The following is a 22,907-nucleotide window of genomic DNA, read 5'->3' as shown; positions in this document are numbered from 1 at the left end:
TTTTCATAAATCGTTGTATAAGAGGAAATATTGGTGACTAAAATGTGATGGAGCAAGTTCCTAAACACAACGTCGATATCTTTTTAGTTTGGTATGATTATAAAATTGTAAAGAAGAATAGCGAAACTACAACAACGAGGTAGAGTAAAAGTAACATAAATCGTTTTAATTATGAATGCTTACAAATTTTATTCCTTTCATTTGTAATTGTATTCCTATATTTGTAAAATCGAGATAGAACAAAGCATGAGGAAAATCTCCAATTTTTACCAAACGTATTCTAATCATTTCTACTTTACAATTTTACAGCATAGCCTTCCGTAATGTGTGCAAATTGTTGAAAAATCAGAACACGATTATGCATAGAAATTAATGCGTAAGATGGTATCGTCACTTTAATATCTGTAGAAAATTTCGTTTTCACGAGTTGGCAATACTGATTTTCTCATCGGAAGGGACGCCGCTTTCCACCTCCCGGTCTGTTTCGGTCCGCCATTTTTTTACATCGGGAGGCGTACTGTTTGGCGTAGTGTTTTATCGGATTGTTTTACGGAAATACTGACTTGGTAAGTGTTGTAATATTTTTAAGATATTTCGTATAAAATTTGTTATTACATAAAAGCAACGGAGAGATATTGAAATAGAATTGTATGGTTGGATCGGTGATATTAGTGTGGTCTGTAGTGTCGACGTGCAAAGATACGCAAAGCACACGCCATTTCGCGTTTGTCGAGCTCCGTGATAGAGCGTAATTTTACAGATATTTAGTTTTGTTTCTAATAGACTAGAAAAATTGCTAAATACTTGGTGGTATGTAACATATTCATCGTTAAGATATTATTATATATCATTTTGTGGCGAGAAAAATGCTTGAAATCATGTTATACGGAATTTCCATCATCTCGTGTTACCGTTCTAGAAAAGCTTGATCTCACGGGAATATGAGAATTTTCTGCATCACTGTTACTGAACTCGATTTTGATACATATAGTTTACGAAAAATATAATAGGTGTTGATCGAGAACCGATTAACATCGCTTCATGCACTAGTTTACGGACGTAAAGTTGATGTTTTTAGATTTCCAAAGTTGTTCCCAAGTGTTTATTTATAATATAGCGGCATTACTATTGCTACTGTATTTAGTTGTTTTTAAGAATTTATATCGTGCTTGCAACAACTTAATTATCTTTAGCTTCTATATTTTCTCTTTTCACGAACATTATCTATAATTACAAGTGACATCGTTTTAATACCGCCTTGGTGCTTACGTATACATATATTTCACGAACAAGCAGAACGCATACCTTATATCGTGTACGCCATTGCGTACATTTAATAACATATCTCTTAATGTTTGGATACCGTGTGGAAAAAGGGGAGTTGCTGTGCTTAGAAGAATGGAAATTTGGTATATCCTATTCGAAGAGCGTTGAAACTTGATATTAAAATTGTTGGGAATTATAATAAAATAGCATCATATATAGTAAAGGCAGTAGTTCCCGCGCGCCTTCCTAGCATATAAAATACCGTTGAAGGTATGTTCGTGATAGGTTTTTGGACGCATCGTTGGTACGGTTTTCTGTACTGCGGTTTGCCGACAGGGGTCACTACCTCGACATCTCGTACAAGCGAACGCGGCAAGTAAGACGCCATTGTTAGATTGCGTTCTCTTGTGTAAAGTCGCGTGCCTAATCTCAGTGTTGGTTAAATCGTTCGTTAAAAGTTATACGCAGTAATCTTCGGTGAGTGTAAAAAAGCATATACATAATGTTTGAACGTAAAAACGTATGCAATAATTAGAGGTGAACGTGACTGAATACACATTGTAGAATTCGTGCGCCATTTCGAGGTCGGTCGGTACGCTCTCCGTACTACGTGCTTTTATAACGCAGTGACTATCCTCGGCTTGTGTACATTCTCCTTGTTCTGCTCCAACAAGAAAGGAAAAAATTGTTTTCTTGTACGTTTTTAATATTAAGCAAATCGTTTTATCGGATAAAAAGTCGATGAGCAAATGAAGTATTTCGACAAAATTCATGACCTTCGAAATTCGAAAACTTAGATCGTTAGCAAAATGGTGGAAGGAAACGTGTGCGTGCTAGAAGGGGGATCTAAACAATCGCGTCACCGTTGAATATCCTTGATGAATTTTTGGAAGTTTGATTCGAGTGGTTACATTTTTCTGCGTAAAGTAGAGCAGATTAGTTGAAATTTGTATGTGCAGTACATATACATTTTGAATATATAAAAATGAAATTATGACGTAGCAAATTGATAGTATACGAGAAGCTTTTAAATTCTGTGAAATTTTCCTTTCACAATAGGAAATGCGCGGCGAGTAGTCTTGTTTCGATTTAATCGTATTAAAAAGAATGTAATACGTAAAATATCGTGTTATCGCGAATACAGTAGATGTACTTAGGTTCACTGGTGTTGTTGAAACGTTGCATTTACTCCATCTTAGTGTATACTATAATCGGAAAAACGATAGGAATTAGTAATTAGTAATATATGAAACATTTTGTTTTTAAAATTAGGTTCTAGAACGAGCCGAAAATGCCGGGTTTTAGTAGCGTTGGCACATTCAAAATTTTCATCGGTAATTTAGCTGACAAGACGTCGAATGCCGATATTAAACCGTTATTTGAGAAATACGGAAAGGTTGTAGAATGCGACGTGGTCAAAAATTATGGATTTGTGGTAAGTTATTTCTTACTATACGTGTGTGTGTGCGTGCGTGCGTGCGTGTGTGCGTGCGTGCGTGTGCGACACATTTTTTTAACGCAACTAGTGAATACCTTTAATATCTTTTTTTTTTTTTCATTTTTTGTCTTCTTTTTTTTTTTTTTGTTCTGTTTATCCCCATTTTACTGTATCGTTGTTTTTCTTGGTTGATCAGATATTAACAAGATGTCTTGTACACTTGTTCAATTCCACAAATACGTTATAATGTACTTTTTCAACAGCATATGGAGAATGAAGAAGCAGGGAGAAACGCGATACAAAATTTGAATGGACATATAGTTCATGGACAGCCGATTAAATGCGAAGCTGCAAAGAGTCGTAAGGGACCTAACACACCTACGACGAAAATATTCGTTGGCAATCTCACAGATAATACGAAAGCGCCTCAAGTGCGCGAACTGTTCGCCAAGTATGGCACCGTTGTAGAATGCGATATCGTGAGAAATTACGGATTCGTCCATCTAGAAGCAACAGGTGATGTGAATGATGCCATCAAGGAGCTGAATGGACAAATGGTGGATGGTCAGCCGATGAAGGTTCAAATTTCTACGAGCAGAGTGCGACAAAGGCCGGGAATGGGAGATCCTGAACAGTGCTATCGTTGCGGTCGCGGCGGCCATTGGTCCAAGGAATGCCCGAAAGGAGGAATGGGAGGAGGACCAGATAGGAACGGATACAGAGACCGAATGTTTGGACGCGACCCGTATCCTCCACCGCCGCCACCACCGTTCCTTCGGGACCGGCTAATGGGTGGTGGCCGCTTTGGAGTAAGTAGTTTTTCTGAAATTTGTAGTAATCACGCGTTAATAACGAGAGAGGGAGAGTAAGAGTAGGACGTACGACGACGGATGATCATGGTAGCAATGTGTTTGTTTGATTGGTGTTACAGGATTACGAAAGCTACTATGACAGGAGAGGCTTCGAGGACACCAGGGACCTCTACGAGAGGCGGTTTACGGGTATGACAGGGCCCTGTGACATGGGAAGTTCCATGTGCGGGCTTGACTTTCCACCAATGACAATGCCACCTCTACCCCCAAGACGAGACCCAATGCCTCCTATGCCTCCTCTAGGTATGGGATCCATGCGCGACACTGGCTTCTCCCGTGGTAACGAGTATGGCATGTTCAGCCGCCGATCACCCCCTCCGAGTGGCAACAACGGCCGGTTCAGGTGAGTAGAGCCAATGTACCGACTGCCCATTCGTCCGACTTAACATTGTGAACGTTCCAGGCTGGATTAACAGCTCATGCGAATTGGGGTTCGGTGATTCGTCGACATTTGTATTAATGATACTCGATACCGTGTGCTTTTCCTCCTTTCTCTTACGTATTATCAATCTCGCAATGTTCCTTGTTTAAATTGATTGGTCGAGAAGAACGTTGTTGTTGGATCGTTTGGAAAAGTGGAGATTTTTTTAATTGCATCGGGGAAACTCGGGTTATTTGTTTGCACACGATATAGGGGGGAAAAACTAGACTCTCGCATATTTGGTCACGTGAGACAAATGAATTCGAACGTTGATTCACTGTTACGTCTCTGCTTTACTATACCTCTCTTTCTATTTGTTCGATACATGAAATCGCGCAGTACGTATGCATACAGATATGCATTTTGGCATGCGCATGCGCGTGTGCGCCGCTGTGCTGGCTGGCTGCGTGCATACATATAATGTATGTATAGACGCATCAGGCAGACACACACACGTGGCACCGATGCATATATGTGTGTATAGGATAGTGTGGAGATATAACGCACGCAGAATCGTGTTGTGCATTACACGTATCATTCTTCTCTGTTCTCTATCGCAATATCGTTGAAAGAATAATCGCGAAATGTTTGCAATGCAAGTAGAGAGTGTCGACCCGATGCCCACATGAGTGCAGAGTCTGCGTAGTAAAATGCTAATGTGTGTGTATATATATACAATAATAAGAATAATTATAGTAAGAGGAAGAAGAAGAAGAACGATAACGATAACGATAAGAATTATTGTTGTATATACATACATGTTTGAATAGATAGATAGATTGATAGATTGATAGATATATATGACGCTTGGACGTTTCTGTACATTCTAAATTTCAGTGCACCTCAGGCTGCGTACCATCTTTGTCCATGAATGCGGACAACCCTAGAGAGACAGTCCCGGGCCAGCGTTCAAGTCGTGCAAGAGTAAGTCTTTGACCACTTTTGTTAGCGAGTAGTCATACCTCGTTCTTGTCGCTGGCGCGTTGTACATCAGCAGCTTCTATTTTCCTCGGTGCCAACAAAATCCGGGTCTCGACTGATCGTACCTTGAACATGTCGACTGCTCTTCTAGGGATGTCCCTGTTCATAGACTCTCTTGATCCATGGCGTTAACTGCGAGATTGGCCTGTATGTCTCTCATAAATCCTTTGTGTTTCAAGCGCTCCCTATTACGTACATCACTCAACCGGGAGTGGCGCGGAGGCCTGGGATGAAGAAACGTTCCTAAGGAATGCGAACTAGATTTCTTGATCGCACTACCGCGAGCCAGGATGCGATCCCACAATTCTAACGAACTCTCGTACGCTGTAGATAGAAAAGAAAGAAAGAAAAAAAGGGCTGGCGCGATTTTCAGGAACGGCGCCTATCGATTGTCTTTAAAACGTCTCGTAAGTAGAAACCAGCTCTCCAGACGAATTGGACAGTAAGTTTTGTGTATATCGGCGTGTTTCTAATAGTTGTTACGGTCAGTTTCATAGCTACGTTTCTTGAAAAGTCTATTTTATCGATCGATTTCATTATTGTTCTCTATGTATCGATTCAGGCTGATTTCGCGTCGATTTCTCAATTGTGATTTCTCGATAGTGACGAACCACCAGTTCGCGAATACTACTACACATTAGAGAAATAATCTCAAGCTGTGTACGCGTTGAGAGAAGGACAAGCAAGTTATTGAAGTAGTTACTTTGTTTTAAAGTATCATTGGTAAATAGTGTACAAGTATTCTTCCAATTTTCACGGACTATCTGTTTATTTTCCTTTTATTATTACGACAAAAAACTCGTTCACCTAAGTTGTTATCGGCTCTACGACCACGACATGTACGATCATTTTCTTTGCTTTCACTTTTTCCCCTTTCTTTTCTGTCGTGTCTCACTTTTCTTCATGTAATTCTGTTTAAACGTTGTTGTCACAACGTGTAACGGTAGAAATGCGTTGATTAGTTTAAAAGTTGCACTTTACATTGCATTAAGACGTTGAGTTATTCTGAAAAATTTCACGAAACCGCGCGGGGCGGCCCAGCTGCACAGCACGCGATACGACACCAAAAAGATATCGCGTCTAGCTAGCGTATGAGGGCACACACGCGCGCACGGATATAGCGATGACAAATCTACGTACATGCCCCCCCTCCCCCATAGACGTGCACGCACGCGCACACACACACACGTGAACAAAGGGGAAGAGAATTGTATTTACTTCAAAATTACGATCCACAGTTCTTGAAGCTGACTTCTACTCACGAGATTCAAAGCTTTTCATGTATGTAAATCCATTCGAAAACTTTCAAATAGAAAACAGAGTTGATTGAACTTGTCAATCTTTCTGAATACTTTGAATTTGTTGTTGCACGTTACCTTATTATCCTACATAATCCCAGCCTGGGCTGCAAACGGCTCGTCACGTTCCGATTATGTAAAATGATTTGTAACTTGAAAATCGCATGGGTTTAAAATCCAGTCTAACGCTGCCTGCCTTATATGACTAGCTCTAAAAAAAAGAAAAAAAAAAAGAAAAAAAAGACAGAAGAAGAAAAGGAAAAGAGAAAAATAAAAGAAAGAAAGAAAGAAAAATATCCCTTATCGCTGTGAATCTTGTATTACGCGTGCATTTATTAATTTGTTGTTTTCATTCTGGTAAATGTATCTCGTATGAAATAAAGCGGATAGAAGAAGTAATTCGTTACTGGTTGCGTTGAAACATTTCTAGGTATAATTCGAGCACGCGCCTAATTGCACGCACAGAAACACACACACACGCGCGTATTAGTCGCGCGGGCACACACTTGTATAAAGAGATACATATATAGTCCCCAGTGAACGGTTACTACCGGCCCGATTAATATCTCCACGGGAATGCGCTCCGTACATTCGGCAGCGCGCGCTCCTCTCAACAACTTCTACCTTCGATATTTGTACGATAGCGTGTATTCGTGATTCGATGGTCGGTATATTCGTCAGTACAGATAGAAGACATTCTAGGAAGGCCGAGATTGAACACGGGCATACTTTATTATATACGTGTGTATCCCCGGTGTTCTTCCTCTCGCGCATACACATTCTCGTTTTCGCTATGATGTATGGTCGGTAGCGTCTTCGTACATTTCTTACATTGACATGTAAATCTACCCGTGGAATGCACAGCCTCTTTCCGAACAATTTCTGACCTCTGTTTAATAACACAGTCATATTAGGCAGCACGCGGCTATTTATCCTTGCATTTCAATATACAGGGACTAATTCACAAAGTTAAGCCTTGGACAAGGGAGCAAGTACATGGTATATGTTGATCTCTGATCATTCGTAGATTCGATTATTTATTATACCGCTGTTATAGTAGAGGCATGTACGAGGACTTCAGCCGAGATTCATTCGAAGAGCGTAGGTAAGTAGACGTGTCAATTCGAGTTACGAATCGGCCCAAGTCGTATCCAAACGTTTCTTAGTATTCAGTCGTCGGTTTGATTTAATCATTTCTGCTCTCTTCTTTCTATACGCCACGACACGCCGAATTGCCTGACTGCGCGTACTCTTTATTCTTTTTTTTTCTTCTCCTTTTTTTTCCTTTTCTTTTTTCGCCGGCGATTGCTTGCCGTTAGAGTTGCGTTCAATTTGTTCGGAGGTTCAAACCGCGATATTTGGTAGCGCGTATAGTGTAAATATTTGTAGTAGTCGCGGAAATTGTGCTCTAATTCAGTCTGATCTATCCGTTTAAATCGATCGGGAAGAACGAGGCAACAAAGCGACGTGTGTATTTCGCAAAGAAGAGAGTGTCGCGTGTATGAGGGAGAAACAGAGGGAATGGGAGGGAGAGAGTGAATGAGCGAGTGCCTGTGGAATGTACGTGAAATTCGAAAATTTCAGTCATCTTCGTTGGCTTGAGAAATACACATGCTACTAATACACGTTGCCGAGAATAATTAGCGAGAATAACGAGGAAGAACGTACTCTTTGTGATGTTGCTACCATGTTAAGACACCCGTCTGTTGCTTCTCCCGTTAAATAATTTTCCCGGACCCCTCTTTTAATACACACCGCATATAAATCGCTCTCTCTCTCTGTCGGTTCGTAGATTTGTTACTTTTTCTGTGTTTTTTTTTCCTTTTCTTATTTTTTTCCTTTTTTTCTCTTTTTTTTTTTTGTGCCCACGACAGATATGCTGTATTATACCACCCTTGTCTACTTACCTATCCGCCCTTATTTGTATCTCACAAGCTATTCCTCTCTTAGCCCGTGTTTCTAAAGAAATCGTTTGATCGATCTCGTGTGACTGACGTGGATTCATTTTGGTTACCAGACCGGGATTACGAGGGCCATCGCCGTCGCGCCGGTTCGCACCATACTAAATCGTCGCGTCGGGCTCGGATCGGTCTCTGTCGGTCTGTCTGTCTCTCTGTGTCGGGTCTCTGTGTCTGTCGCTAGCAGGAAGCCTCGGGACCGAGATACTCTTGGCCGTCTGTCGATCTGCACGCGCGAAGATCTACTCTCCCCGCAATGCGCTATTTAGACGAGAACCGGAACCGGAACGGAAAAAAAAGTAACAGAGAAAAATAGAAAGAAATCCAAATAGGACGAATATTAAGCAGCTGAACAGAATGAAAAGAATTTCTTCGAAATGCAGGCCTTTATTACGACGCAGTCCATCGCTGCCGCTGCCGCCGTCACCCCTTACACCACACCACATCACGCCGCGCCATGCCACACCACATCCCATCCCATCCGATCCCATCCCATCGCACCGAAACCCTTCTTTTCTCCCCATGTCCCTGGTTTCCCTTTCTTTCGAGATGAATACGCGCGACAAACATCTCGGTCGCTTTCCTTCCCTCTTCCCGCCCTCTGCCCTTCGTCGTTTCACCCGATTCAATCCATTCTCGTCGCTCTGACAGCAACTATCTCCGTCGATCCTGTAACCAGAAACTGCGTCCAATATTTTGCAAACGCGTATCAATTCGATCATCCTGAATTGATAAGCATATGTTCTCTTTTTATGTGTAAGAAGAAACTATGTGGCATCCTCCTACCAAAGACAATTTTCCAAATCACAGCCACGTTTCGATAAATTACGCAGGAACATGGAAGGAGATTAATTCGCAAATCATTTTTGGTAGGATGGTGCTGCTTGCAACAAGATACATACATATATATTCATATATACATATATATGTATACATATGTGTGTACCACGTATGTTTGATGACGATGACCGTTTCTGTGACGATGACGCGCACGAGCATTCTCCCCTTTTAGTCGTATAAACTTTACTCAGATTTTCCTGTGACAAACGCTCTGGTAGTTATGAAAAACGTGAAATTTGTCGATTAGAAAGGAAGCGGAATACACCTCCCCGTATTTTTCTCCTTTTTGTGTTTTTTTTTTACGCAATTAACTGCGCGCGGTTTACAACGCGTCGCAATCACAAAATCGGAGCATCTTGTAAACGTGTACGTTTCTTTCATCTTTCCCTTAATTACACGCGTTTTTCTCGTCTCAGCCCCCCGACGTCCACCGTCGTATAGTTTGCTCGAGGAACGGCGGATTTTCGTAATGCGTGTGAAAAAAGTGTTGTAAAGTGAAAAAAAGAAAAAAGCAAAGAAAAACGGTTGTTCGATAACATGCGAGGATAAACGTGTTGGTTGCTTAGCGCCTTAAGACGCCGCCGACGGAGGCAACGATGTGCGTGTAATCGATGTCGTGTAATTTGAATTTTCTCCCGTCGTCGTAACCCCGATTTTTCTCAGATCCAACGTCGTATAGTGCGAATTCGAGGCTAAGCCTCGTTCTATACGCAGCGTATAGTTATGCTTTATATGGCTAGCGTTGTATCAATAAACCTTTACCATAGAGTTCACCGTAAAAAATATAAAAAGAAAAGAAAGCTGAAAGATCGTGCACAGCCTTTTTATATGATTTTTCTCTGAAGAAACGAGAAGGAATGCGTGCGGGTTCGACTGTTCGAATCGTTTCCCGATGACCACGAATGAGCCTTAGTGATAGAATTTCAGAGACATGGTAGATTCGTAGGATGCGTCGATTCTGTATGGGAACCTTAAAGTGGGTCGTGCGAACATTATATCGTTAACCTGTAGTAACGTAATTACCGTTTTATTAACATATTAGAATTAATTATCGTGGAGAATTACCGGAAATTAACACGGTAACTAAAACTGCGCTCCGTTTAGCTTATATATATATATAAACACACACACACACACACACACACTATATATATATATTACGCGCGCGCGCGCGCGGCATATACACACATCCTACGTATACACACCATACCTATATATGCCGATGACCACCGTTTTCCGTTTCGAGCAACGTATACACGTTGGTATGTGTAATATTTCTCCCTCTTCTCGTTTTTCTTTTTTTCCTCTTCTCTTCCTCGTTTCTTTGATAATACGACCTGTTTTTCAATGATAATTAGATTAATGGTAATCATACTAATAATGGATTAAAGAAGCGAATGTAATAACAATGTACTTGTGAAATTCACAGAAAAGTCGTTTCGTGTTTTTTAATCATCACTCGCACCGTTTTTATTCGTCGCTCAAATCCTCTACCGCTATCACACCAACACAACCCATCACCACCACCACCACCATCACCACCACCACCTCTACCTCTACTTCTACCTCCACCACCATCACCATCACCGCCACAATCACCACCACCACCAGCCTATATAATACCATCTGACCCGTATCACCATTGAGAAATTAATTTACCGTCTAAGGAAAAATATACATATGTAGTCGGTCGTGGCGTAAATGGACGCGCGCGCTTTGCTGGCTTCCTGCGCGTAGCGCGTTAACACACGTTGCCGCGATCGTTGCTCGCGATATTCACGATTTTTCGGAATATCCGAAAGCAGTTCGATCTCGTTGTATCTCGTTGGTTACATCCTTCGTAGATCGTACATCGATCAGTATCCACTTTTGATTCTCCTTCGTGATTTTTCCATCGTAACCACCGCTATAGAGAGAACTGCGATAGTTTTGCCAATAATTATCGCGTCTATATTTACTTCCTTACTCTTAGTGTACTACTTGCACAGCAAATTCACATGTGCTTGGCGAACAGATAAATTGCGTCCCTCTTAGAATGTCAGGTTTGGCGGAACACAATGCGTACAAGAGTCGTGGTAGTCTTTCGACGTTGCATTCCTTCCCTTTGCATCATAGTTATCGCAGTAATAATTGGACCAGACTCTTCTTTGCAAATGATTGACACCGTCGAAACTTATAGATCGAATCTTTTTTCTTTTTCATTTTTTTTTCTTTTTTCTCTGTTTTTTTATCGCACATGTTAATCGTCCGTGGAAGGAGTGCTACTCTTTGTTATCGTAGGGGTGGGCTTAGCAGTTTTACAACTGATAAAGATGCAAGTTTACTGCGAAAATCAAATACTCTAAGAATCTGTGCAGCATTAAGTATACGTTGTTTTCAGTTGTGTGAAAGAATCGTAGAAATAAAGAACCAGTAGTAATGTTTTCCTGCGCAAAAGACTTGTTTCGGTAACATTTGTTCTATGCGGATAGACATTAATGAATAATCCATACGTCTAACGTCTCAGTGTGATGTAACTGAAAACGCTGACGTACGGTGACGCTCAGGTTACGCGGATAATCGATAGGATGATATATTTTCCCCTTGCCAAAAGAAAAAAGAAAAACAGCAGCGAAATTTTATCGATCGATACGCGTAGATATACGTATGTGTATCTATCGTTCGTCGTCGCCGTCGTGTGTATGGAACTTGAACATGGAAACCACTACTTCGTTCCGTGGTCGATGTCAGTTCGATAAGTGAAATCGTCGGAGATTACCGTTGTACGGAAGTAAAATGCACCGATAGGAAGCCTGCGGTCACCAATACACTCTGTTCCGTTTATGTTGCGAACGGGTACAATCATGGCATTTGGTAGTCTCGATAATGTCGCTCCACCGTTCGAGTCGTCGGATCGTCGGGCTATGCAAACCGAGAGAAATGATCGACGGCGTGAAAACTCCCGACGAACACGAGTAGTAATTATCGCTTGCCGATTGAAACGCACCTCGCAGACCTTCGGAAATACGTCGTACGAGTTCTCCTTTCACGACACCACGGAAAAACGTGAAGTCCCTCTATGGTAGATGACTCGTGATACGCGAGTTTTCAAAAACGAAAGATATTGACGAGAAAATACTGAAAACGAAAAAAAGAACCGAGGCGCTATTGAAATATTGACTGGGTAGTAGAATCGGGAGGATGATAATGTGCGATATGCATGTATGAGGCAAAAACCGGGCCGTGTAATTCTTCACGTGCGCGGCAGAAAAAAACGCATCTCGTACCGGGTCGCCCTCGCCCTCGTCGTCGTCGTCGGGGTCGCCCTCGCCCTCGTCGTCGTCGTCGTCGTCGTCGTCGTCGTCGTCGGTTACCAATTACCAAAAAAGTGATAGAGAGACGCGCCACGGAGAAATCTAAAAAAAAACACTATGCATATTGTAATGTGATGTATGATATAGGACACGATAGAGCCACTACGCCAAACGCTTCTGGACACACGTATACACTTGGGAGGAGCTGCTCAACTTGACGATGTCGAGTACGAAGAAGAAGAAAAAGAGAGGGATAGAATCACGAAAGAAGTGAAAGTGACAATAAACGAGAGAATAAAATGAGAGAGAGAGAGAGAGAGAGAGAGAGAGGTGGAGGTGGCGGCGGCAGGGAGATAGAGTATGAGTCTTCAACGTATCCTACGATGATACGCGATGGAAGAGAGAGAGAGAGAAAAAAGGTAATTGTCAACCAGGGACAACTTTTATGCGACCGACGAAACACAATGATGATTATGATTACGATGATGTTGATGATGATTATGATGGAATATGGGTGTGCATCGTAAATCCTGCTGGAGAAGTATATTATGGGTGCTAACCGCATCGTATCAAGGCAAGTTCACCAGCAAACAATTCACTCACTGTCACTATCATTTTCAGATTCGCGTAAGAAAGCGAGTAAAGCGAAAGCAAACCTGCGTGTTGTTCTTTGAAAACATTAAAAATTCACAGCTTTTTTCTGTGTCTGCCCAACTCGTTTTGTTGAGAGTCATCTTTTCTTTCTCAGGAGATGCGGTAGGGCGCATACGCATGCACATTGAACGCCAGTGATATGAAGAACTTCATATGCGAATATAGGCTCCAGAATCTAAACTAGCACTGTGGGGGAACGGTGATGCTGTATAAACTCATTCATCCCGACACATGCTTCTTCTCTGTCATGCTAAAGACTGGATTTTCTAATGTTTTTCTCGACTGCGTGGAAACACGAGAAGGTACCGTAAGGAAGCAAAAAACTATTCCTCTTCCCTGTATTCCTTTCTTCTTTCTCATTTACTCTTTATATGTGTTGTATATAATGAGATAGTTGCGCACGATTTCTATCAAGATGTAGCGGTAAGTATAACATCGTTAAATGCAGGAAAGGAAGATGCTGCAACACGAAAATTGTTAGGACACAGAGCAGTTCTGATTAACAGCGTGTCATAGCTGACTCAGTGCTGTCCAAGATGATCCAAGCCAGGACCACCTAAAATTAGTTGCATTATTTCCTACTAATGTTCACAGACACCAGATTGCCTATTCCTGGCTAACTACCTTCCTCTCCTCTTTTCAACTATCCGAATTTGTCAGACCGTCTGATAGAGTCTAAACTCCAATTTCGACTGCCCTCGCCTTTATCGGATCGATCAATCCAGGTGCGAACTTTAATCGTCGGTAACTACCCTTTTTTCACCTACATATACATATAACCAGTATTGGCAAGTATGTCCTCGCTTTTTCTACTGGTTCAACCTCGCAATTTCGATGTGAGTAGTTCAAACGTAACTATTCTCTGTATTAATTCTCCAGTATCCTCCAACCACTTCCTCAAGTCTAAAGATACCAGAATCGAACTGTAACTCCGCTAGCCTCACTTCTTTTCACAATTATCCTCACCGTTAACTAATATTTCAAGTTTGATACATTACTTCTTGATATTGACAAATGCCTGAGTGACCTTTAATAACTGACTTCAGTCTCCTGATTGCTTATTTGGCGCAATAAAAAAAATGATTTCCAACAAGTCTTAGAAGATTAAGGCTTAAAATACTTATTATCCTTGCAGTAAATTGCACAAAGTGCACGTTCCTTTATTCGAGAAATAAGAATTTCAATAATTGGAACCAACTCATAATTTACAAGCTCTTTTATCTTCTTTCTATTCGTCAAGCTTACGGTACGTCCTTGAGAAATACATACTGTACCGTTTCGTATGGTGTACACATTATCATATCCTTAGACTGACTTGTTGCACAAAAGTTTATTCTTTTGATAATTTCAATAATAATGTACCACGATAAATGTATATGTATACTAATAGACTACGTAAAGGAAACAGGTATTACGTGCATTTTCTGCACGAATGAATTATTTAATTGCCGAGTGTAAGTTATTTTATTGAAAACCTATTACATTCCACTTGCTTAAAGATATATAAATATAATTAGTGTTACATATACTGAAAATTTGGCGTGCGCGCGCGCGCGCGTGTGTGTGTGTATTGCATATGCACTGTTTCAAGAATTCTCACATATGCTGAAAAAGAATACACAGTTTAATTCAAATTTCATTCTTACCGAATGTTTAGTTACATAAAGTAGATTACGACAGTATGATGTATGCATCGATGGGAAGCTAAATAAAATAATTTGTCTCATTAAACGAGTGTTTTATAAGTTACGTTTTTCCATTCATTTCTAAAATTGTAACGATGACGTTTTAATGTAAACACAATTCAAAGTGCACGTGATTTCAATAGACTTGGCAAGTGAAGAGGAGCTCCACCACAAGTCAGTGGCGCATCGTCGCCAATCACATATGGTATATTTTGAAACTGTTAGTTGCAGTAGGTGAAAATTGTAACAAATGGCGTTGGACTTACGGTATGAGAATTTATTATTGCAAATATTTTTCATTTTAGCGCTTCTCAGTTATGTCGTGAACATTTTTCTTCGAATAAGAGGTTATGTCAGAGAGTAGCTTTGCCCTTTTGGGGAGGTTAGATTCTACACGCGGGCTGTATCATGTGCTGATGTGTATGAATCGAATACGCGATTACATCATCTGCTAAATAAATTGCGAATCACTCATTTTTTTTCCAACATTCACATAAATATTGTTCATATAGCTTTTTCGAACATTCCTAACGTGCATGATAGTTTATTATCTATCAAGCTTACAGTTTCCAAACTTGTAACAGCATCGTGGAAAGTAAAATTCAGGTTATGTAATTGTCAGTATTAAACTGCAAGAGGGGCGAGTGGGGGGGATTTGTGTAGAAAAAAACTTTCCACGCTTAACTCGTAATATGGGGGCGGGGAATTGTAGTTTCATAAACATATGTGAAATATATAGATACGTTTATTTTAAATTCGATATTTTGATAACAATTACTCTTTGCGGATTATGAATTTGATTAGGTATAACGATTCTGAAACATTTCAGAGAGGGCCTTCTTCTAGGCATGGGTAATCCCCTTCTTGATATTTCAGCGACTGTAGATAGCGAATTTTTAAAAAAATACGACTTAAATTCCAACGATGCTATCCTTGCTCAAGAAAAGCACAAGCCCATGTATGATGAATTAATAGAACTATATAACGCAGACTTTATCGCTGGAGGTTCTGTGCAAAATACTATGAGAGTAGCACAAGTAAATTCTTTAGATGGTTTAGTACATAGTTGTTAATGATATTCTATTACAAGTATTAAGAGTTGAATATTCTATAGTGGTTCCTGGAAAGACCAAGAATTGCAACTTACATGGGTTGTGTTGGAAGAGACAAATATTCAAAAATTTTAGAGGATAAAGCACGGGCGGATGGTTTAAATGTTCGTTATCAATATACCAACAAGGAACCTACCGGTACCTGTGCAGTTCTTATTACTGGAAATGAACGTTCCTTATGCGCTAACTTGGCTGCTGCTAATTGCTTCTCGCTTTCGCACATAGAAGAACCTGAAAACAAAATGCTTATAGAAATGGCTGAATATATTTATGTCTCTGTATGTATAATAGAAGAAAATGTATGTAACAGCCATAAGTTGTTAAATTCGAGCCAAATATTGAGTCCTATGCTTTGAAATTCTAGGGCTTTTTCTTAACTGTAAGTCCAGAAACGATACAAGAAGTCGCTCAGCATGCCTTGAAGAAAAATAAAATGTTTATGATGAATCTTAGCGCGCCATTTTTGTGCGAGTATTACAAAAAGCCTATGTTAGCGGTTCTCCCTTACGTGGATATCCTATTCGGTAACGAAATAGAAGTTGATACATTCGCGAAAGTGAATAACTTTGAAACTACAGACAGGAAAGAAATTGCGTTAAAATTATCAGAAATGGAGAAAGCGAATAGCAAAAGGCAGAGAATTGTTGTGGTAACACAAGGTGCTGACCAAATATTAGTAGTAAAAGATAATATTGTAACAGAATATCCTGCTGTTAAACTCCCGGAAGAAAAAGTTATCGATACTAATGGTGCAGGTGATGCTTTCGTGGGAGGTATGTTTTTCTAAATGTTTGCTTTCCAACGAAGTAGACAATTTTCAGAAGAAATATATATATGTATATGTATATAACGTTGTCAATGTTTCAGGTTTTTTGGCCCAACTGGTACAAGGTAGAGACATAGAAGTTTGTATAAAATGCGGTATTTGGGCTGCAACTCAAATTGTACAAAGATCTGGATGTACTTACGAAGGGAAACCTAGTTTCACTCTTTGATGATGCTTAAGTCAGTTAGCAATTGTAAATTCTGTACTTAATAAATACTTTAACAGTTTTTATCCCCTTGATTTCTAAAATTATGAAATAAGTTTGTACGTAGTTACATCTAGAAGACCTGTTGTTTTTGTAAAGAGGACACACTTAACTTTCCTTTATATCACGTTATCTTGAAACTACATTATTTTGTAGTAGCAGGTACATGTTATTTATAGGCTGTCGCGTGCAAATACAGAAATTTGCAATAGTTTTATAGCGTTGTAATATTTTTGCTGAATAAGACGAGTATAAGTTGGAAATGGTAAAAATAATTTTGATAAGGTAGAGGAAAAGAAGAGCGAGAGAAAATGTATCAGTTGAAATTAATAAACGATGTATTATCATGGACTAATTAATCGTGCATTATCAGCAAAGTAGACGAATGCAACTTTGTTTGCCACGTAATACGGAACGTAAACGAAAGAATAAGGTGCATCGCTTAATTCACACTGTATATGGTATATCAGCTATTTCCATTCATTTCTGCAGAATTGAAAAAAAAATCAATATAATCACCTGCGTCACTGTCTTTTCATTGAATACTTGGCTATTAAGAGATGTAAAGTCACTGCTCGCAATAGTGAAAAATAAAAAACAACAAAATAAACACAGCATCAGGCGGTACGTCTGCGTCGTCGGGGTTGGTACGTATGCATATACGAAATTGCTGGGCAAGATAAAGATGAAAGAATAAAGGGGCATACGTGTGTGCAAGACGTAACATAGTCGTACATGCGATTCTTAAAGAAATCAATAATCTCATTACGAAATTGTATAGGATACGTACTGTATGTGTACAGTTAGAAGAACGACGATGGTATACTAGTTACGATCCAGATGGTCTAAAAATATTATGCGATCGATATATAAAAAAACATTTAAAAAATATGTCATTAGGTATTTTTTTCGATTGTCGTTGCAGCAGAAAAATAAGAAAGAAAAAAAATGAAGTATCAGTTATTCGTATATAAATTTGAAAAGATTTACGAGTTTGGATGAACTAATAGTAAACTAATCGCATCACCGCTGATCCGTTTAATCAAAATTAGTACTTACGTAGTGGAAAAAAGTATCGAAGAAAAATTTGTATGTGTCAAGGATAAACAGAGCACGTTTATGTTTGTCTCGAATAAGAAGAAGAAAAAGAAGAAGACAGAGACGAAGAAGAAGGAAAAGTGAAAGTAAAAGGTGAGGAGAAGAACTGATGAAAATGAAAAAAGAAGAAAGGACAGGAAGCATCGAAGGAGAAGAATGAAGTAGTTGGGCGACCGAATGGCGAATATCATTGTTTGATTAATATTTGTAGGTAGGTGGCCTGAGGGCACGGAGATACAGTCCTGGAAGCCCGTTGACAAAGCTTCTGGTAGCGTTCGTGCAAGAGTGGCGCGCGCTGTAGTGTCAGGAAACTGATTGAGAATGGTTAAATCGAGCGTGAAGCAAGCGGCCATAGTGTAGAGGTAGAATATGGTCGTAGGGGGCAGAGAGACGGCTCGGTGAATCGTGTGCACACATCTGACGTGGATAGGTTTAGCGCGGAACATCAGCGATCGCTTTCAATATTCGCTTTCGCCTTTGCACGCACTCCCGCGCTTGGAAGGTTTTCTTTCCAGGCGTCTCATGGGACATGGTATATACGTAGAGAAACGTTAGAGGCGCGCGTGTGCGTGTGTGTGTGCGCGCGCGCGCGTCAGAGAAGCAACGAAACGCGACGCACGTGTGACCGGTAATGAGAGTGTACGAGTTAAAGTGGACGGTTTGATTGGTCGAGGAAAACGCGTGCCGCTACGACTGCTTCGTGATTCCGCCGTACTGTGAGCGCGGTGTGCGCAGTGCGCTCCCCACCGCGTGCGCGCAGTGTGTAACCCCCGCGACCGCCATCTTTGTCAAGTGGGTAACCTTTGTTGATTTGTGTGAAATGTGACGCCGTTGTCGTGAGATAATTGGTGATCGTGATTACACATCCCGTGTATCGGTGCCTAGTGACTAGTGCTGATTCTGTTGTGGATTTATACATGGAATTACCGCGATCAGGTAAAAGCACTTTACCTCTTGTTAAATCTTGCAAGAGAAGCACGCGAATCATCACCCGACGCATACGGGCCAGCGGGTCGGGCGGCCAGCTCCAGAGAGAGAGAAGGAGTGAGGTAGAGAGAGAGAGAGAGAGTGAGTGAGTGTAATAGAGTGCGAAAGAGAGGGAGATAATCTTCTATACGCAGTGTCCGTTCCTGTTTCGCTTATTCTTAACACTTGTTCGGAGGTAAATGTGGGAATAAGCGAAGATTGGAATCGGAGAAAAGGATAACAGGTTTCCCGGTAAATCGAGAGAATAGGATGTTGGAGCGGAAGGATGGTGGTTACGCGCGAAAAGTTGTGCGAAATAGCGGAGAGTTGGTCGTGCCTAGCCAAGATGGCTGCCCGTCGGGCTTCGAGAAACTTGTGCCTCTCGATCGTCTTTTACTTGGATGTAATTGCTTCGTTTCGTTGGTTCGGTTGATAGAACGCGGATCGAGCGTGGATGTTTGGAGGGTAAAAAAGAGGGTATCTCGAGGGATGGTAGGAAGAATTAGCCGGCAGGTGACCGAGAATAGCGTCAGCGACGGGTTGGTGGGCGACGGCCGTCGCGATTACGTTCGCTACCCGTACAGAGTGTATTTCTCAAGAGAGATGTGATTCGTGCGTATCGTAACGGTTACTCGAACTCGATAAAGAGCAGACAAGCGTTCCAGTCGACGGAAGTACGTGGTTTGCAAGTGCATTGATTAAAAAATGGCTACCAACGTTGATGGTCAATTGGTGAGATTATTAGAAGACATAGATCCGACGTGGAATTCTCGGTGATTTGGCATTCTCGGTAATCGAGAAAGTTGAGAAGTGAATGACGATGGCAGTTGACGCGGTTAATTTTCGAACGCTCGCATGCAGGCACGCACGGCACCGAACAAACGTAGTATTGTACGGCTTTCGAGTTGCATTAATATTATATGCGCGTTTGCAAAGTCGGCCGAGGAGAGTCGTATGCAGAAAAGATGAGTAAGAAGCAGAGCCGACGGCGATTAAAGCCGCCGTGGTTGTCGTTGTCGTGGCTGGTCGGTCGTAGCTGATCGTCGTTCGGTAACCGTCCGTTTTCTTGGTGGCAGCTGTTCTCTCTCCGCTAGCATCCTCTCTTTTACTCTCCGTCGGGTGAGAGGGGCCACGGCGAAGCAAGAGCCAGAGTCAGCCGGCCTCTCTTCGCCCTCGTTCCCGTCCTCTTAACCGGACGAACGACAGACAAATAGACAGCAGACGTGTTCGCTCAGCCAATACTTGGTTTTGCCTAATAAGAGACGGAGTTGGAAAGAGAGGCGCGCACCTATAGAAAAGTGAGCGAGAGCAGAAGGATGGAGGGTTTCCGAACTGACTTACAGATTAAACGTATATGCATATTCGACGAGGTTCGACGGAAAGTTCTGAACGTGCGGTATGTTTCTTCTTTTGCTGTTCTTTCTTTCTCTCTGAGGCGCGCGCGTGCGAGCTCTCCTGTTCTCCCGTAATTGTTGGAAGCGTGCCGTTAATTGTCCGATTAACGAATCGAAAGGAAGGCAAACGTTTGAAAATTCAAGCTCCGATGGAAATCTAATCGTCCCGATTGACAATCCGCTTCGCGATCGTGGTTGTTTGTTCTTTTTTACTTGCGCTTGTCCAAGGTGCTCGTAGAGGAAGTTTGGATTGTTGGTTGTCCGAATTAAGAAAGAAGTAGTAGTAATCGTAAAGACAGGCGAGCGTGCACGTTTACGAGGATCGATTATCAACTGGTGGAAAAATGAACATTATCGTTTTTTCTACGCTACGTGTCCGGAGTAAGATTGCTCGTACTGCATCCTATTAGAAAAGGTGGCTGTATTTTTATTTCGCGTTCATTCACCATGATCGTGCGATATTCCACATAATCCCACGTGGGGATTGGTATAATATACGTGAATAGTTTATCTTGGTTTACCTTACGCGAATGCAAGACAAGATAAAGTAGCATTCGAAGCGGTACAGAAGTTTTCGACGATATCCTTGTAGCCATTAGCCCTAAATTCAGACGACGTGTACGGTGTTATAGTTGGGCGATAGAAGTAGAAACGTGGTGTGTAATGCGAAAAGGATATGGTCTGGATAGCGACGATTTGTCGGTGAGTCACGATTAAGACCGAGAGTAATCGGCTTTTGGAGTCTGTATTTCAATGATTCAAGATCGAGACGCGTTTGTTCGCGTTCGTCCGCGTTCGTCCGCGTTCGTCAGAGATGATAAAAGGATCTTGAGTGAAGCTGGCAGAAATTTGATTAGGAAATTATAATCCGTATACTCTGGCATATTTAGCTCATATTTGGCTCATACGTGACATTGGAACGGCATCTCGATGGTTGACAGAAAGAATGGAAACTGCTGCTGGAAATGATGGAAGAGCAAGCTTTCTCTCTCTCTCTCTCTCTCTCTCTCTCTCTCTCTCTGTCTGTCTGTCTGTCTGTCTGTCTGTCTGTCTCTCTTTCTCTCTCGTTGCTTAAGTCGGAAAAGGCAAATGTCTCACGTGCGTCTGCAACGTAGTTTGAAGTTGCGCAATATCGGCGCGGCATACAGCGATTTTAAATATTTCTCTCCCTTCCACGTGCACCATACGTACACCTTTCCGAGCTTGCTCACGCGGAGGAGAAAGTTTGCCGCTTAGGGGAAAATCGGTCAGTGGTTGGTGACGAAGCTAAAAATTGAACGGTTTTACGTATGAGGGTTCTTGAAACGATTGAACGTAGAATAATTGTCGTGGAAGTATGTAACGGCGTTGAGTAAGCTCTGGGTTACGCCGGATCAAGTGGATATCTCGACTTGTTCAGACAGGTTGTCGCGAAACGTTCAAATACATCTCGATTAGTTTACATTGGGCACACGTTATCATAGTACAGTGCAGCTGACTGACAGAGTGCATGGAACCGATCGATACACGTCGCGCACCATCGTAATAAAAGATGCTCCAAAATCCGGAAAAGCTACGCGTACTGACGGCGATTCGCGTTTAGAGAGAGGCAATTTAAAATCTTGGTAAATTAGAGAAGAGGCGGAGGAGAGATGGACTGACTAATGGTTGCGTGTGCGTTGCATTTTGGTTTTAGGGTAATCGTGAAAAAGGAGAGTGCAAGGTCGCGAGGAGGAGGAGGAGGAGGAGGAGGAGGAGGAAGGGGAAGCGGAAGCTCTATGAGAATCCTTGGAAACGGAAGAATGTGAGTGCGGGGTCTAGATTGAATGTAAAAGAAGGAAGAGGAGAGAAAGAGAGAGAGAGAGAGAGAGAGGGAGAGCTCTGAAGAGAGAGACCGGGACCGAGATCGGGTGCGGTGAGTATACCCTGGCCTGGTACGCGAGCGTCTTCGCCGGTGCCGACGCCGACGCCGCTCTCGTCGGCAGACGGCCGACGGAGAGGACGAAATGGAGGAGCCCGAGTCCGCCGACACGTGGTCGGCCTGGTTCTTGGACGCGATCCGGAAGATCCGCAGCCAGAAGCAGAGGCCGAGTGTCGAGCGGATATGCCACGCGATTCGTCAACACCACAACTACCACGAAGAGGAGATCGCAGAGCATCTGGAGGTCGCGGTGAAGCGCGGCGATGTACTGAAGATCTTCAACAAGGGCCAGTCCTCGTACAAAGATCCTGGCGGACTACAGTCGAAGCCACTGAAGGTCGGAAAGGCGTCCGATCTGAGCAAGGTGCTCGGTAAGGCGGTTAGAGAGCTCGGCGAGAGGGAGGGTTCGAGCTTGAAGAACATCGAGAAGTACATCAGACAGAGTCACACGGTCGAGGAGGAGGCCGAGGGCGACTTGAGAACGGCGCTCAGGCTCTCCGCCAAGAGGGCAGTCGACCGAGGCCTGGTGATTCAGGATGGCAGGCTTTTCCGGCAACCGGACAGGCCGCCTTATCTAAAGAAACACGGGGAAAACGCGCACTCTACCGCCCCTCCGGAGCCACAAGTTTCCAAGGTGAGTCATTCTAGAATAATTTATTGCTATTTAGATGGTTCGAAACACGCGTCGCGTCGTGTCGCG

The 22,907-nt window shown here is 42.0% G+C and overlaps 3 protein-coding genes across 11 annotated transcripts in view; all 3 read left to right on the top strand.

Annotated features, from left to right (window-relative positions):
- Positions 1-493: 493 nt before the first annotated feature.
- On the top strand, positions 494-12,967 carry LOC108579708 (RNA-binding protein lark). Of its 9 annotated transcripts, XM_017943309.1 has the most exons (7): positions 494-566; positions 2,539-2,701; positions 2,968-3,513; positions 3,636-3,705; positions 3,820-3,919; positions 7,334-7,381; positions 8,294-8,525. In XM_017943309.1, exons 2-7 carry the CDS (start codon positions 2,558-2,560, stop codon positions 8,340-8,342), a joined length of 957 nt encoding a protein of 318 aa, XP_017798798.1. In that variant the 5' UTR covers positions 494-566; positions 2,539-2,557; the 3' UTR covers positions 8,343-8,525. The 9 variants fall into 9 exon arrangements, 7 of the variants coding, with proteins under 7 accessions (XP_017798798.1, XP_017798796.1, XP_017798790.1 ...); XR_001891469.1 differs by lacking the exons at positions 7,334-7,381; positions 8,294-8,525 and adding exons at positions 4,835-4,921; positions 12,515-12,967 and having other exon boundaries at positions 3,636-3,919; XR_001891470.1 differs by lacking the exon at positions 7,334-7,381 and adding an exon at positions 4,835-4,921 and having other exon boundaries at positions 3,636-3,919.
- Positions 12,968-14,870: 1,903 nt separating this feature from the next.
- Positions 14,871-16,871, top strand: LOC108579702 (adenosine kinase 2). The gene is made up of 5 exons (XM_017943291.1): positions 14,871-14,973; positions 15,536-15,743; positions 15,821-16,096; positions 16,183-16,591; positions 16,686-16,871. The coding sequence occupies exons 1-5, from the start codon at positions 14,957-14,959 to the stop codon at positions 16,811-16,813; spliced, it is 1,038 nt and encodes a 345-aa protein (XP_017798780.1). The 5' UTR covers positions 14,871-14,956; the 3' UTR covers positions 16,814-16,871.
- A 1,871-nt stretch (positions 16,872-18,742) lies between these two features.
- LOC108579510 (histone acetyltransferase KAT6A-like) overlaps positions 18,743-22,907 on the top strand; it is a 16,224-nt gene continuing 12,059 nt past the window's right edge. Inside the window, 2 exon segments of the mRNA XM_017943054.1 lie at positions 18,743-18,883; positions 21,983-22,814. Of these exon segments, the coding sequence (XP_017798543.1) occupies positions 22,293-22,814 (522 nt within the window). The 5' untranslated portion in view covers positions 18,743-18,883; positions 21,983-22,292.

Source organism: Habropoda laboriosa, unplaced genomic scaffold, assembly GCF_001263275.1.
Source record: "Habropoda laboriosa isolate 0110345459 unplaced genomic scaffold, ASM126327v1 scaffold33, whole genome shotgun sequence".
Lineage (NCBI taxonomy): Eukaryota > Metazoa > Arthropoda > Insecta > Hymenoptera > Apidae > Habropoda > Habropoda laboriosa.
Note: the sequence above shows the minus strand (reverse complement) of the source record. Positions and strands in the feature narration are given on the sequence as shown.